Genomic DNA, 17,038 nt, shown 5'->3' with positions numbered 1-17,038 from the left:
TATTATCTTTGAGGAACTGTTTAGATTGTGTGCAGGATGTGGATAAATTGGAGTTGCCCAAAAACTTGATAGAGGATGTAAAAAAAGTTATCATACAAAAAAATAATCGTCATAGCTTGATTTTTTAAATGTCTTTCATGTACATCTTTTTTAAGATTTTTGTATTTATTAAGTTATTAGGCAGAAGGCATGTATATCGCTTTGAATTATTAAAAATCTCTATTCTCTAATTATTAGAGATTATATTATTTAAGGCCAAATTGTTAATGAGCTGTTAACTTTGATTGTTTGTTAATTTTCATAGTTTTGAAAGTGAGCCTTAGTGTTGATGTTAAAATTAATAGCACATTAGTAATTTAGCCTTTAGTGTTTAATAGAAAGTTAAAAAAATTAATATAAAAATGTGTAAGGTAATTATCTGAATGATTATAGTGGCTACAGTGGAGGGAAAAGTAATTTATTATAATGAACCCAATTTAATTCAATTTCAAATATTACAGTGAACAAATTACAAAATTAAAATAATAGTGGAGCTGGCAGTTTACGAATCTGTGGAGTAGGATATTCTCAGATAATGACAACTAAACTTCTAGAATTTTGTTCATAGTGAATTCTGTGTAAAAGTTCCAAATTCAAACTTTGAAAAGGTCCAGATAAACTGTAAATTTCCATTTTATTAATAGGTTTATTATCAATGTAGTTCAATAAAGTCACAAATCCAAAGATATTGAAATCGTAATATGATTTCCTGACACTATTTATTGCATATAATTATTTTCATAACTTCTAATAAAAGCAAACTGCAACTTTTTGAATCTTTTATTATTACATTGTTGACAGTTTATAGGTACAATAATTATCAGACAATTTGCGAATCTCTCAATTAATTAAGAGTCTTGCAGGCAGATATCTAACATCTTAACAAATAATATGTAATACTTTGTCTAATTAAAATAAATCTTAAACCTAACATTTACCTAAAAAATAATAATAAGATTCGTTTATTTGCTGTTTCAGGACCCTAAGAAGGGTTCCTTTTTACACAGTGTAGGAAACATAAAGAGCAATAAAAAATATTTAATAAGTCAATTGCACATTAATTTTAAGTGGAGTTTAAGTTGAGCCACCCTGTATTTCGATACATTAACACACTTGTAGTTTTTGTGGTATATTACAATAATTTTAGTAATATCATTTTCATATATAAATCTCTAAAGGATATTGAGAAAGCAAAGGCGAATTTACACTCTGTTCCTTATACAATAATAATTTCATAAATTCTTTTATTTCCTTTACTTAACATATTTGTATAGATAAGTATCTACAGTTTATTAAAAGGTCACCACATCAAGATTTAAACATGTGCCAGGCGTATGTTGTACTTGGACAAAAATTTTTCTGCGGGCATCATAAAAAGTTCATAATTTCATGTTTGGCAAGATTCGTTATTTTTTGTTATTAGAAACTAATTAATCATTTAAACCATTTTGAGACAAAACAATATTTACTTCAAGTCATCTGACCATTCTTTAGGTTTGAAATAAAATAGTTCCAGTGAAGTCGTGTATCATTGCAATCAACACTAAAAATGCCATATAACGTTTAAGTACGTAATTAAAAATATCTTTTAGGTCGATGACAGATTCAGTCGCTTTTAAACTAACAAAAACCGAAGCTAGAAAATTTAGTGCCGCGACGCATAAAAACACTAAGAAATTCATTTTAAATTTTAAGAAGGGAGGCGCTACTGCCATAAATTGGGCGTGGTCGCAGGGGTGCTATTTAGTGCCAAATTGCCAAACTGCTGCGCTAGCGCTTGGTTGGGCGGAACATAATTAGAATTGGCTGCATTGTTAAACTGCGTGTTAATTTGAGGCGTGGCCGAAAATGGAGCCGCATTGAACTGGTTGGGTAAGAATTGGGACTGCTGACCAACTTGCGATTGAGGAAATTGCGCCGATGCCGGCGTTTTTGTTAGGGCTGAATACAGACCATTGGGTGTCTGCATGAACTGACTGGAGGCGCCGTTTTGGGCTGGAAAGCTGGGTACCTGCGACTTGGTCATTTTACTTAACTTTAAAACATAAAAAAAAGTTCTTACATGCACAGTCTGTGGAAATCCACCAAAATTTCCAAATCCGCCCTGAGACTGCCCTATTGTCGATTGGAACCCCCCTCGAAAAGGCTGAAACTGAGGAATTGTGGGCCCACTCCCATACAGAGCCAAAATGCTGTCTTTGTCCAATTTAACTTTTTCCTTTTCCACTGGCAAAGTCTGATTGAAAAAGCTCTCTTCTTCACTTTTTGTTGAATCTACCATAATCTCCTTTTTGGCTGAATCTTTAATTGTTGCAGCTGGATTTTGAGCAGGAACGGCTGAGATGAAACTACTAAAACAGTCTTCACCATTGGTACTCAATAAGTCTTTGCTATTGCCATTATTATGCTTCTGCTTCTCTTTAGTTTCAGGAGTGTTTGTGACAGGACGAGATGGCTTGGGACTGGGATTTGCAGGTTTTGGCAGTTGGGGAACTTCCACATTAGTCAGGACCTTCTTTTCGAGAATAGTCTTCTTTTTGCGCTTTTGTTTCTCTATTTCCTCATCAATTTCCTTCTGCCAGTTTACTTTAGGTAGAGGTGGTGGCACCCATTCTCTAGCTATGTACTTTTTATGTTCATATTTAGCTCTTATAAAAGATTCCAAATTTGAATCATTTTGCGGTCTTGGGGGCACAGAAAGGAGCCTCATTAAGGGATATTTTAATTATCAAATTTAGCAAACCTACCGTCTAAAGTTGTCAGGTAGATTGGCCTCATACACTGCCCTTGCACGAGAATTGCCCATGTTTTGCAAGGAGACTACCTGTTCTGGTGTCCAGGAGTCTAAATTTACAGATTTCACTTTGGAAATGTGAACTCCAAGGTTTCTGTGAATTCCCGCACATCGTATGCAGAGGAAAACCCCTATGTTCCATGACGCCCATCTAGGTCCTAAGAAAGGGTTTAAATTACCAACACTACTAGAAACAAATTGACCTTCGCATCAATTTGCTACAAATAAAAAAATTCATTAATACAATTAGTTACTCTTAACACTTCTAATAAACCTTGACATATTTTAAGTCATCTATGAAAGTGACCTAAATATGCTATGTTATAGCTTCTTATCAATGGAGTTCAGCATTACATCTATCTACATTTCGTTTTAATATGAGCAAGCAATGTTATGTTTATCTTCTACTTGGTAGTTAATGGGTAGTAATAAAAGTAATTAAAATTATTTTAACAAAATATGAGGATGAGTACAAGTGTTTGAAAAGAGGACAAGTTGATACTTGCAAGGGCTTAATAAACATTACACAATTATTACTTATGCAAATTTTTTTGTTGTCAGGCAAGTCAAGTGTGAGGGTTTCAGATAAGGAATAACAGAAAATGTGGAAAATTATTTTTTTAATAGCATTGTAAGGTTACATCTATATTGAAAAATCATTTAGGTGACGTGAATGAGAAAAGTAACTACATAAAATCATCGATTTTGTTGAACCTACCTTTGGAGTCGCAATCAACGCAATATTTATTGTCGTCGTCGCGCAACAGGGTGTTAAGGACCGACTGGCACTTGTCCTGTAGCTGCTTTGATTTGTCCTTTTCAGTTTTCAAACTCATTTCTGGACGAATTTATTCACAAAATTTACTAAAATTACAACTTTTTAAAGGATAATAATGGGGTGGTTGCCATTTGTAACATAACAATAAACGTCATAGTCATAAAGTCAAACAATTGGAAGCTCATTTGTCAAAAGTGAGACGTGTCAGAAATTAAATGTAATTCTATCGTAGGTACATAATAAGCTGCTAGAATGAAAATGTGGCAATGTGGCGAATGGACCAAAGTGCATTTGGTGGCTATTTCCTCAGTTGTCCTTATACTTATAGACGTTTCACTGTTACGAAGATCAGAATTTAAATTTACATTTCTCGCAGTTATGTTATTATTATTAATATTGTTATTATATTTGTTATATTATTATATTGCTAATATTATTATTATATTTAGCAGAAGATATTATTTCTTTGAAATCAAAGACCATTTACTACAATGTAGTTAATTTAAATGTTTGATTTTATATTAACATTAACACCTAACAGTGAAATAGATAGTGAGTACTAATAAAATATCACTCAAAATCTATAGTGTTGAACCAAAACTAAGCATAAAATAGAAGTTAAAGACAATAGATCTATATAGGTAATTGCAATTCAATGAATAACCATACAATCTAAAACATTATAATGGTAAACCAATAAATAAACTAAAATAATCACACTACACTAATATCTACAACCGTCCACCATTATTAATAATAGCACACTCCTCTTCACTCAATGGAGCTCGTCTCCAGCGGGCAGGAATTTGAAAGTCCCATATCACTTCTTGATTTGCTTGTGATGTGGATCTTGAAGGGGTCTGGGGGTATCCTGAAGCCTGTCAAAAGATAATTATATAATAATGGACAATTGAATTTCTAACAATAATCTTACCTGAACCCCTGGGGAGGATTGCTGATTTCTCTGAGGGCCGTAGCGAAATTTAATCAGTCTGTGCCCCAATTTGGAAGTGAGAGATATGTTCCTAGTGCAAATGGTTTGAGACATTGTAAGCGTTAGGTTTTGGGAACTCTATAAAAAAAGAGCAAACTATTTGTTTTTAGTTGCAAAGTTATATCACCACGGGCCGGAGAAAGTTTGTTTAGTTCTTTTGTAAAAACCTTGAACTGAAACGTCAAAGACAGCTGATCGATTGATAGGGAATTTCAAATAGGTCAGTATTTGGTGTAATTACATACACTTTATACACTGGATGTACAGTGATTCGGCGTTCATAAGAACTTAGTTAGTTACCATACATAACTCGGGATTGGATAGCAGAGCGAATTAAGAACCGGGAGCCGAAAGTGCTATAAGTACATAAACCTTTTTGCCTCTAAATTGGAACTCAAAAATTGGGGTAAAAAATGGCTGTATGTGCTGCAATAGTAGGAAAAAATGTGAGTAAAATATTCATTTTATTTCAAAAAATTTAATTGCAATTCGCCACTCAAAATCACAACACTCTTTGTTGTTAGTTTCACTTTCCATAACAAAGATTTATTCTTTTTAAAGACCATTGTAACGTTTCCAAATTTCTATTTTAAACTTAAATAAAATCCAAATCTTCATCAAATTTTTGGTTTTACTAATTATTGAATTTTTATTAGAACTCCCCAAAATTCTTCTGTTGCATTAATCCAGATGAAGAATTGAATTTCCAGTACAAAGTTCTCTCGTCCTTGGACATAATTGATGAGAAACTCAACCCCAGTAACAAGTCAGCTAGTGAAAATCGAGAGCTCTATTTGGGACAACTTTATGCCTTAGAAACATGCAAAATGTACCTTTTTCAAAGCCTTTTAGTTCATAAACTGAGTTAATTTTATTTTAGATATGGCTATGTAACTAACACAAAAGTTAAGTTAATTATTGTGGTTGACTCTAGTAATATGATTTTAAGGGACAATGAAATACGATCGGTAAGTTGTACAATTATTTATTAATTGAAAAACACTACTTTACTTTCTTCCCTTCTGGTTGCCACTGTTGCTTAGACTTATTCTCAAGTTCCAAATCTTCATTCAATTTTTTGGCCAAAAAATACAGCTCTGCTATTGCAACTATTAGGCCACAGGCAATGCCAAGCATTAGCCGAAATCCAAAGTCCAATTGACCACTTAATAACTCAATGCCTATAAAGCCAAAGGCAAACCCTGCTATTACAGAGGCTATAAACTGGAACACTGCTATGAGGTGTGAGTTCATCATTTTAAGCTGATAACCAATGGTGTCTTCTGGTAGTCTTTTTCGAAAACCATCCACATTTTTAGTCATGTTCTGGTACTCACGGTTTTGTTGCTCAGCTTTCAGCTTCTGACATCGTTTTTCTAATTCAGGATTACGAGGAATCTCTTCATTTTTAGGCAAAACTACTTTTGAACCTTCCAAAAGCTCATGTAGATATATTCTGTTTACATTGTTCTGGTTTTCAGCTTTAATGTATGTATACAGCCAATGAAGGTCTGCCAAAGATAGCAAAGGATTATCTGCCTTACTACTTTTAGGTTCCTCAGTGGAGTTCTTCAGTTCTGTCTGTATATTTTTCAAGTTTAGGGAAGCAATAAAAGCCTTGTCTTCCTTGGTTACCAAATAGTTGATTTTTGGTAATCTCTTTGATTCAATGTTATCCTTGGGTTTATTTTTAAGAATTAAATTCTTTATTCCACAAGGGGCTTCTTCAATGGTCCTAATTTCTTTAACATATTGCAGGATCTTTTGGGAGGGTTTGACAAATATTTGAGTATGTTTTATCTGGCCTTTGGAAGTCATGGTTTTATTTATGAAGTTAACTTATATTGCATACATTCTTATACTACAAAATGTGAAGATTAATACGCTTAAGTATTCTAGATTTGGGAAATGCAAAACATATTTTAACACTCAATACTAAGGAATTTTACAACGAAAGTTTATTCCTGAGCTTGAACCAAAACAGTTTTAAATCACATGATTCTACTCAATGTCAGCTTTTTAGGCATTGACAGATGACGAATTAAAGAAACAACGTGATGTTTTTCCCAAGTAGCCAACCTAAATATGTGGCAACATTGCGAGTGGGGTTATCAGCAGCTTTTTAGATTAATTTTAAAGAAATTATAAAATGATTACGTTAGATCCATACCAAAACTAAGATATCTTTCACACTATATATTTGCCAATTATTAATTTCAACCAAAAGTAAAGTTCTATAAAAAAAAATTGTCTACAATTCCACGAGTTTTATTTTACAGATGTTTCGGAAAATTCATTCGGAATATGTTGACATGGTTAGTAATCCTTTCTACATTCCTGGAGAGCCCATTACTTCAAAGTAAGTTTTAAATTATTTGTAAATTGAAGCGATATTATTTTTGTTTCTTGGTTAATTTTAGGTCCTTTGATACAAGTATTAAAAGTATTATTACCGGAACTGTTTAATAAGTTAATTTTGATTATATGTCACTTATTTTCACTAGAAAGAACACTCAGAAAATTGTTCTTTATTCAATCTATCCCAGTGTTCCAGGATGTAATAAAACCCTTCCAACACCCACAGTTGTCGCAGTTATTTTTTAAAAGTAACTCAATTACAATTACTAATTATTTAGAGCAAAATAAGTTATTTAAGTATTGAGAGCTGAAAGAAAGTTACCAACGCAGCCGAAGTTTGCTTATTCACGCGTAATCTTTTCTTTTTAAATCTAATACATGAAAATAGAATAATATAGTTAGTGGTGATTCAAGTCATAGGCAATTACAGTAATTCAATTCAACTTAAATCAATTATATTCTTGTAAAAGTAATGTGATGATTAAATTTTTAATTTAATTAGGGCAAAATTGTTAATGTGTTGTTAACTTTAATATCAACCTATTTTGTAAAGAAACTAAGTCTGACCAACAACTAGGCACTATTTCAACCTTTCTATGACAACTAGCTTGCGGGTTAAAGTTGATTATAACTCCTACTAGAAGCTTTATACGATTGGTTACTGAATACTTTTAAGTGGTGTAAAAACTAATTTCAATTATTTGTCTAGCGTTTATACGTCCCATACGATCGTATACACATTCATTATATCTCTACAGGGTGATATAATTGCCTTAGTAGTTCACTAATACCATCTCCTAAATCGTTTAAGTTAGAGAGTCGGTTAGATTATATAAAAGTTGTTAAGTTTAATTTGGTTTTGGAAATGTAGGGAAAAATAAAAGCGTCAAAACATTTTTTTTAAATGCCGATTTGATTTTTGTGGTATTTCTCTATTAATAAAATCAAGTTCATCTCCTAAAATAACGTTTTATTTCAACTAACAAATACATTTTATTTATTAAAAACCAAACGTCCGTCAACAAATTGGACGTCATGCTGAATAATTCAGTAAGCTCCGTATATTGGAAAAACTCTATTTTTTTACTTGTTTTAAGCAGGGTATTTTCAGGAAATTGCACTTTGCCTCAACTAGCAAACGGCAAAATTGTGAAGGCTGGTTTAGAAAAATGCCTTCATTTATTGTAATAGATAGTTATTATTCATTTGAAACCTTTTCACTGGCAAAAATATTTACATGATATTTACAATGAGCGCAATACTGATTTATAATTAACAAACCAAATGGAATTAAAACGGGAATTCAAATATGTCCGCGCATATTTCGCCAAACTGACTCTCCTTGTACTAATTAAACTATGTGTTACGACGTAATTGGAACCTATTAAACGTTCAGAAAAATATCATCAAGTTATAACTTGTTTTGGACCTACACAATTAATACAGCAAATAATAAATCGTCGTCTTATGGTGCACTTGATACATTAAGGAGCATTATAGCTGTTTGGTTTCAATCATATCCACGTTAAGCTTGTAGTAGACGTACGGGTAGTACTCGGACTGGCCGAAACCCAATCCAGGAATGTCAACGTTCTAAAAATGGAAAAAAATGAAACAAATTCTTACAATAATCGCTGTTATATTCTGGGATATTTTGTGTACTGAACTTACCTCAACATGAGAGCCTTGATGACCCACGCTGCCGTCTAAATGACCATACAGCTGGTTTAATACGTCTCGCAGACGTTTCATGGTCTTCTTGTGCGGATGGATCAAAATAGCTTGGAAATTCACCGGTAGACCGTATCTATAGAAATATGGTTAAAAAACAACACGATTTTCATAAACTAATTACCTCAAGACTGATTCGACGAATACTCTAAGTGCTTTCACGTGGATCCAGGCACAGAAGCATTCGCTGAAGTTAACTTTCAACCATCTAACCAACGGACCCTAAAACAAATCAAATACTGTACTCTAACGATATTTTTTTGCAGTATTAGAGGTACTCACAAACTGCTTTTTCTTATCAGTGGCCAGTTTTGTAATCTCATTTTTGCCGGCTGCCAGCTGTTCCTCGTCGTAAGTGAAATCTCTTACGATGAACTTCTTTTCTCTGGCGTGGTGCTTAAACTCATCAATGACTTTCTTGAACAATGTTACAGTGAACAATCCATATTCGTTATCTTGCGTGACCATCTGCGAAGACCGAGGTACGATCATATCGGTGATCTTCTCGTAAGTGGCGTTCCACTCATTGAATTGGGCTCTAAAACACCGAACAACAATCGTAAAAATATCTTCGTAGCATTCTGAAGTGTACTCACTTCGGCACAATCACTAGCAGGGTCTGCAAGTACTCCGAGTCCAAAATGAAGTGCTCCTTTTTTACCAAGTCAGCTAGATTTCTCGTCAGCAGACTTCCGGTTTGCTTCTTTTCCAAGCTTTGCAGGCTGCCCTTCAAGTTGTTGTACGAGGTCGACTTCGTTTTCAAGTCGGCGTCAATCTGGCCGACCTGCTTGCTAATTATATCGGCAATGTTACGCAATGACTGCTTGATCGGGTACTTGGCAATATCCCACTGGAACCTCATCAAGTAGCTGGGAAGATCGGCTATAAGGGAAAGAGTGAGAGACTTCAAGCGTTGGAAGGTTGGATGTAGGTACGTACATGATGCCTCCAATTTGACTCTGAACGTGGAGGTCTTCAAAAACTGTTAGAGATACCAGGTCTGATAATGGAAACAAAATACATATTTTTGTTTAACTAACCTAGTATCTTTAATAGTTTTTGAAATTTCCATGATGAGATTCGAATCAGGGACACCCTGTGTATATGGTCAGTAAGTGTTGGTGGATTACTGCAAGAGTTCATGCGCTTTTGTCAAATATGTGTTAAAAATATTAGTAGCCACATGAACTGCTGTATTGTAATATCATATGGATAAACCATGTTGAACAAGCACTAGACGACAGTTCTCTAGGGTATTGCTTCTCAGGAAACTAGAGCTTTTTGAAAACTCACTCATACCTTTGGTGGCAGATGACTAGTAGGTAGAATCAGAAGGGAGGCATTCATCACTTCAAAAGGCAACGTGCGTCCAATTAACCACTACTTCTACAATTAGGTTTGGAAATGGAACTGCATATTGGGATTAATTCAGGTTGTATGAATGAGAAACATCGAAATTTGAAATTATTTCAGTATCGGATGTTAACTTTAATTAAGGATAACTTTTTATTGAACACTTGTTATAAAGGGTGATCATATTAAAAAATCTCTAGTAGTAGCCACCATCAAGAGTAATTATAAAAAAAAACTCACTACCAGAGGCACATATGTCTTGAATAAATTCATCTTACTTATTCTGCAGTTATTTATTGTTAATGCCAAACATTTGATGGTAATAACAAATAGCTTAATCAACGTCTTACGTTGACGGTTTACAGAGGTTTCTTTAATGATCACCCATTTCTCACGTGTAAGATCATCCTTCTTAACCTCAACGATATAATAGACTTGTTTGTTAAATAACTATTAATGTATATAAAAGCTTTCGTTATGGCATTAAGTCCAAAGCTTCTTACATTCCAAACTATGAAGTAGCATGTAAAATAGAATGGTATGGCCTATTTAGCAATATTAGGGGGAAAGGACCGGATCGAGCGAAAGTTAAGGCAGAACTTATTTAACTTCCTCTCAATACAATCCACCTCCGCTGTGGCCAAATAATTTCAACTTGAACGTGTCGTTAATCGTCATCAATACTATTGTTCGATAAGTAATAGTTGGACCACTAACAAAATGTTATTAAAAATATTAACAACTTAAGCAAAACCCATCGAGAACTATTTATATTATCAGGACTTCATATAATATTTTGTCATGCAGCGTTCATTTAGAAATATTGAACATTACGTGAGTGAGGCCATCAGAAAATCCTCTACAATCGCCAATTTTCCTGCAATGACCACCAACAAGTATTAGACCTAAATATGGGTTTCAACTGTACAGAGAATTTGTCTCCTCCATACAGCTAAGTAAACGCTATGAACACAAAAACTTAGGACATCGCCATCATACTGCAAAAAATCAATAATCGCATAGTGCGCTCAACAGTAACAGACTGGGGGAAAACTTTGCATTACACTGGAAGTCAATAGAATCACCCAAACGGCAAGTATAAGTTCCTGCCAGATGTACCCTTATCATGCACACTAAATATTATGCCTGATACTACTCAGTAAAGCTACACTCTTTTGCCTCCTCCTCGTTTACAGTCAGAGTTATGCCACACAATTGGCGATCCACTGGCAAACGAGGCAAAGCACTTTAGACAAAATAATAGAAGCAAATAATAATACATACATAATTGAATCGGAAATGGACTCTGCATAACATACTCACCTGAAACTGTCCGAAGATCGTCCGCTTATGACCTAAACGAAAAACGCTAAAAACTCATGACAGAACATTCGACGGACCAATGAAAATGCTAGCTAGACAGAGATGGACCTTCGGTCTGACCAAAGGGACAACACGTTCTGGTTGAACCAGGCGAGTGTGATGACTGTGTCATGGACCCAAAACTCATCTTTTTTAATGTGCACTGGGGTTTGGGTGTACGTTTGAACACAAAACGATAAAAAAACAACGGAGTTTAAAGTGGATTCTGAGTTGTAATTTGGATGAATTCGAGAGCCACTTGCCTTAAGATTGTGCTTCAGGCAACCGCCTCTTCTCTACATTCTACGAAATATAAGTAAGTAGCATGGGTAAACAGCCTCCTAAGGATTTTGGACCGTTACTGTAGGAAATTAATCGACTAGCAAATAAGAGTCTAGGAAATAATCATACAGATTTTTCGCCTCTCTTCTTAAGGAGAGTCGATACGTAGGTACACTTTTACCACATGCCAGCGGTCAATCATTAGGAGAACGCTTACATCAAACTAAAGGAACAAAAAATAGTGCTTGATAACGCCTACTACAAGTAAAATAAGCCTCTATAAACAGCCTCTGCGTCACCTAACAGGAACTCTTTGATTGGAGCCGCCCTAGACGGCAAAGATGGACGCGTTGTCCGAATTATCATTGAGTACAACCTGACCGAAGAGCGGGGTTAGCCAAGTTTTTACCACCAGACCATTATTTTTGGCAAGAATAGGCAACAAGCTGACAAGACCTCTCGAACTAAAAATCAGCCTTTAGGGCGCACTGCCAGACAGATGTTGATTAAAATAAACCACTTAAAAGGCTGATTTCGCTCAATTAACGGAAAAATAATAAAAGTCGCATTCAAAGGACCAAACTAAAAAAAAAGGGAAACATGGTAGAAGCTAATACATTAAAGGTGTGGTATGTGTAGGTGTGGATATGTCGGTAAAAAAGTTCTCGCGAATTAAATTATTATACTGTCCGAAAACACTGTCTGGATCGTTGTGAACAATAAGTGAACATCGCCACAGCCTTCAGTCAGTCAGGACAAAACAAAAGGCCATAGATAAGAAACTAATAAATAGGACTTTTTCGGATGGACAACGCAAACACCCTTCCAGCTCACGCACAGTGACGTCTCTACTAATATTTGACTTACACTCAAGACTCGAGAGCATTTGCTTCAAAACAAATAATTAAGAGAGAACTTGTGCTTGTGATTTCAAATCAATATTCCCGTACGTGGAAAGGGTGCCCGGTTCCTCCTCGCACAATAGCGTGAAAAAATAACAAGCCCTACAGGGTGCGCTCAACGCTGAGTAGTCGGTCCTCGACACGGCCACCGACTGACCTGGCCCAACCAGCGGGTGGTTGCGGATTGTTCTGGTGTCCAGATCCTCTTCTACCTCCTCCTCTTCTCCTACATCCTCCTCATCCTTCTCCACCTGGTTGTCATCGTCCTCATCTCCAGAGCTACTGCTGGTCTTTTTATTATCATTGGATGAACAGCGGGAGTTTTTCGGGTCGGGGGGTCGACCTCCGCTGCTCAACAGCCCCAGGCAGCCGTCGCAGGCACCGCCACACCCAAGAACACGCATATGCCGCCGGGTGGCACTGTGCTGCCGCCGTTTCAACGAGAAACGTTTGCGGGGGTGTTGTTTCGGTCGCCGTTGACCGTCTGAGACGATCGAATTAAGTGCATTGTTCTAATGTATTCAAAAATGCGCGCTTTGGCGATATATTTGCTGGTCAGATAATGTTTAATGAATGCGTCGGATTTAGATCCAAATATTGGATTACACTTTCTTTCTTTATCTGTATTTTGCAAAAAAATAAGACTTGGTATATTGCACTAATTTAGACTTAATAGTGAAACACCAGTACTTATTATTTTTTTTTTCTCTAGGACTGACTGGTATAAGTATTAATTACTTAAATTAATATCAGGGGTTGTTGAAAATTGCTTTGTCTCCAAATGTTGGAAACTTTATAAAACGGGGATTTTATCATTTTATGATGTAATGAATATCACAATACTGCATAATGCCTGGTTTTACCGCAAGTGACATTACCTCCACTATTTTAAATAGAAGGTTTCACATATTTGTATATAACATAAATTGTATATTACAAAAGTGTATCACAAAAATTAATGTTAGCATGTCATGACACAACTGAATAGTTCTTCCTTATATGTTCTTTTTAATGAAATATTCAAATATGGACTTAATATCAAACTGATCACATGTAGGGTAGTGGCACCAGTTATGACCATCACTCCACTTGTGGCCATTACATTATTATTCTTACACAGATTTTGTTGTATTATCCTCTCAATTCAAGAGTTATTACTGTTACAGGATCCTGCATATTCTGCCCCTTTCGCATTTAATTATCAGAGGATGCCTTAGGGACATGAAAAAGTTAAAACTGCCATTTTGGAATTTAACTTATTTTGAATTCTCCATCACTGTTCAAAGTGTTGTCAAGAAACAGTGAAAATAAAATCATTTGTTGTTTAAGGTTGTCAGATATCATTTACTTTTAAAAGTAAATATATTAGAATTTTTTGGTCACTAATTTTTTATCGATAAGAGAACAAACCAGTATCTTGACCGTCAGGCATATAAATGACCTCAGAAAATATACTTTAACGATTTTAAGCAAATATTTTTAGCGGCATAGTTCTAGCCAAAAATCCCTTTAAATAAATGGAAAAAAACATTAACACTGAGTGTTGTGAGATCTGACCTATGAATATAGTATTATGATCTCACTGAAAAAGAACAACTGGAGAAAAAACGAAAGATAAAAGCATCGACGAAGTCAGGACAAAACAAGAAGGGCCATTAAGAAAAGAAGCAAAAAACAAACAGACCTAAGAAAGTCAGGGAAGATACCTAAACAGATTTTCATTGCGTCAAGTTCTGAAAAAAGAGAATCAAGGAAAAGAGGAAGTAGCGCTGAAGTTATTGACGATTTTCTTTATGAATGTGAAGAAATACAATTCTGATTCATAAATCAGTTGAAGATAGGAGACATGATTGATTGATATTTTTATTCAACAACTTTTACATTAAATACTTTTTTTTGGGCGGAAGAAATATCCCTTTAATTTTTCCATCATGATTTGGAGACATCTTATACAGAAAAGACTTTTCAATTTTGAATAAATCCGATGTTCTTGGTAAATTGCCAGAACCTCAAAAAGTTCAAGATGGACAAATCCAAAAACGGTTTTTTTCCGCATTTATTAATGCTAATGAAAAATGGTTAGTATGCAGTAATCTAAGTAGTATCTAATTCTAGAAACAGAAATTTGTGAATCTATTCTGCATTAAAAAATTCATTAAAGTTTTTTACATTTTATTTTTTTGTCTTTCATGTTTTTTTAATCAAGTAGTTATACACATAACTACTACTAGAGAAATGTTACAGCCACAAGTCAAAAATATATACTTTTTTCAGCAACATTTTTTTAAAATTTCTGTAATATAGAAAACTTAAAATTTTGTCCAAATACCAGCTAGCAATCTAAAATCTTTCTTAATGTGGCCAAACTATAATAGTACCTCTACCTTATTTGTGGCCGTTTTGATAATTTGATATTTCAAAAAGTGTATTATACTGTCATTTTCCAAACAACAATTTGAGATCATTGCAAAGAAAACTTTCGGATCATTCTTAACAAGAAAAAATAATAAAGTTAATGTAATTTCTGGTTAAATAACAAGTAATAAAAATCATTGAAAATAAAAGATGTCTGATTTCATTAGGCAAATTCAATATCTGAGTGTATCATGAAATAAATGAGGTAAGGAATTTACATGCCTAAAAAAATTAGACATTAGTTAAAATTCTAATATCATTTTTTTTATTAAATAAGTACTTATTCAAAGCACAAACTTAATAAAACTTTTGATAATTTTTAAAAAATGCCTTGAGAAGTCTTTTTTGATTTTCAAAGTTACTAAAGCACTTTACAAAGTACTTCATTTTGTGTTGAAAGGTGTGCATGTCTCATAAGTCAATTATTATTACAAAAAAACCATTCCCATAACATTATTACTCAGTAAAACTGTCTAAAATCCACTTTTGGACATTCTCTAAAAAAACCTAGGACACTTGCCTTTTAAAGTTTTCGTTTTCCCCCAAATTGAAACAAAAAGAAACTAATAAGTTATTGAAAATACATCCTCCAAATTAGTCCATATCAAGCCACCTATCAAATCCTACACTAACTCTCACACACATACTGCTACAAGTCCAGTAGACATGCCTCACTGGGCATAGTTCAAGAACCATTATTCCTGGGCAATTAATAAAAGTAAAAACTTACTGTTGTTTGCCGTCAAGTTTTCCTGCAACTTGTCCCGCTGGTCTTCCAATACTTCACCCAAGTATGAGGCCACTTTACGAGTCACCTGTTCAACAAAAGCATCCAACTTGCCCAAATCATCAGACAGCCCCACCAGCTGATCTAAGGTACCCACCTAAAGTTAGCCACTTGACAAACCTTCAAAATAAAAAACTTTCAATTTAGTACCTTAAGGTCTGGGATTTGGAATTTGTAATTTGTGCACAAGCCATTCTGCTTTGCAGTTACATTATTCATGGTTTCCCATGTCTGCTGGCAAGTTTTGTCACCAGGGGCCGATATCAGCCAATATTCCGTCATGCTGAAGTTGCCTTCAGATCCTGACACTAAGCTGATAGTGTCTCTCCTAAAGAAATATTTATTATATGGGAGCAAAAACAAAGGATACGTACTAAATGAGGCTTACGTTAGGCCTTCAATCACTCCCATATTAATAAAATTAGTCTAAAATGAATGTAAAACATGAACTCATGTAGTCACACTTTTCAGTCACATGACTGCAGAATTTTAAGTTGTTTGGCTAGTTAATTGTAAGGTGTGAAGCAGTTTGCTGAAAGGAAGTTGAAATAATATATTTAAGGCTCTTTAGGCTTTTGGTTTTATATGTGCCAAGGGACTAATACCAACCACCCTACAAAAAAACAAGCACTTAAACATTACACTAATGTTAGAGGCAAATACAAACATATCGAGCTAAAATAAACTGAAATCGTTAATGCAATAGGGTTTTTATTTAACTGTTCCCAATCCCCCAATAATTTAAAGACATATTTAGGTCAAAACGGGGGGTGAAAAGGCCCTTGACGCATCAAAATCGATAAACTCATTAATATGCAAATCTGTACGGTGAATGATTTACACAACATACCATTTTATATTCGGAACGGTTAGAGATCTAGAGGGTTAATTACTTACCTTTTTAGGGGGCGATATTACGAGAAAAACCCCAAATATTCACCACCAAAACCACTCCCGCGGAGACAGCTGATCGTTATTTTCACGTGACTGTCATAATTGACATACAATTATAATCGGTTTCTCGACGATTAATCTCCAGAAGATGGCGCTACACAGTCTTCAACAGTCGCCGCTTTTATCGATACAGATCAAGGCAATTTAATTGAATAAGCCGTAACATTTGAATTGACAACATTGTTGTGATGTTATGTGATCAAATATAAAGTTGCAAATCTAATCATAGGTTAAAAGGTGTTCGATTTGCTAACTACAGCGTTATAAAAGGATTAGGTGCAAACCGAAA

At 34.6% G+C, this 17,038-nt stretch overlaps 5 protein-coding genes across 6 annotated transcripts in view; 2 read left to right on the top strand and 3 right to left on the bottom strand.

The window, feature by feature from the left end:
• Positions 1 to 7,865, top strand: part of LOC136417622 (trafficking protein particle complex subunit 2-like protein) — an 86,168-nt gene extending 78,303 nt beyond the window's left edge. The window contains exons 2-6 of one of the 2 annotated variants that reach the window (XM_066403395.1): positions 5,012 to 5,051; positions 5,262 to 5,434; positions 5,486 to 5,573; positions 6,885 to 6,964; positions 7,026 to 7,865. In XM_066403395.1, the coding sequence (XP_066259492.1) occupies positions 5,019 to 5,051; positions 5,262 to 5,434; positions 5,486 to 5,573; positions 6,885 to 6,964; positions 7,026 to 7,071 (420 nt within the window). In that variant the 5' untranslated portion in view covers positions 5,012 to 5,018 and the 3' untranslated portion in view covers positions 7,072 to 7,865. Of the gene's footprint in view, positions 1 to 4,907; positions 5,052 to 5,261; positions 5,435 to 5,485; positions 5,574 to 6,884; positions 6,965 to 7,025 lie in introns of those variants that run through there. The other variant, XM_066403394.1, reaches the window with a different exon arrangement.
• The window catches only part of Klp3A (kinesin-like protein 3A), a 196,339-nt gene that overhangs the window by 69,612 nt on the left and 109,689 nt on the right, over positions 1 to 17,038 (top strand). The window lies entirely within an intron of this gene.
• LOC136417617 (stromal membrane-associated protein 1) lies at positions 804 to 3,906 on the bottom strand. Its single transcript, XM_066403390.1, has 4 exons — positions 3,552 to 3,906; positions 2,787 to 2,991; positions 2,102 to 2,723; positions 804 to 2,050 (listed from the first exon to the last, which is right to left on the bottom strand). The coding sequence occupies exons 1-4, from the start codon at positions 3,667 to 3,669 to the stop codon at positions 1,745 to 1,747; spliced, it is 1,251 nt and encodes a 416-aa protein (XP_066259487.1). The 5' UTR covers positions 3,670 to 3,906; the 3' UTR covers positions 804 to 1,744.
• Positions 5,575 to 6,579, bottom strand: LOC136417619 (transmembrane protein 199). Its single transcript, XM_066403392.1, has one exon. The coding sequence runs from the start codon at positions 6,421 to 6,423 to the stop codon at positions 5,608 to 5,610; it is 816 nt and encodes a 271-aa protein (XP_066259489.1). The 5' UTR covers positions 6,424 to 6,579; the 3' UTR covers positions 5,575 to 5,607.
• Positions 7,917 to 16,815, bottom strand: Vha44 (V-type proton ATPase subunit Vha44). Its single transcript, XM_066403391.1, has 8 exons — positions 16,693 to 16,815; positions 15,946 to 16,123; positions 15,739 to 15,892; positions 9,291 to 9,576; positions 8,977 to 9,232; positions 8,819 to 8,916; positions 8,635 to 8,770; positions 7,917 to 8,556 (listed from the first exon to the last, which is right to left on the bottom strand). The coding sequence occupies exons 2-8, from the start codon at positions 16,075 to 16,077 to the stop codon at positions 8,458 to 8,460; spliced, it is 1,161 nt and encodes a 386-aa protein (XP_066259488.1). The 5' UTR covers positions 16,078 to 16,123; positions 16,693 to 16,815; the 3' UTR covers positions 7,917 to 8,457.

This window comes from Euwallacea similis, chromosome 29, assembly GCF_039881205.1.
Source record: "Euwallacea similis isolate ESF13 chromosome 29, ESF131.1, whole genome shotgun sequence".
Lineage (NCBI taxonomy): Eukaryota > Metazoa > Arthropoda > Insecta > Coleoptera > Curculionidae > Euwallacea > Euwallacea similis.
Note: the sequence above shows the minus strand (reverse complement) of the source record. Positions and strands in the feature narration are given on the sequence as shown.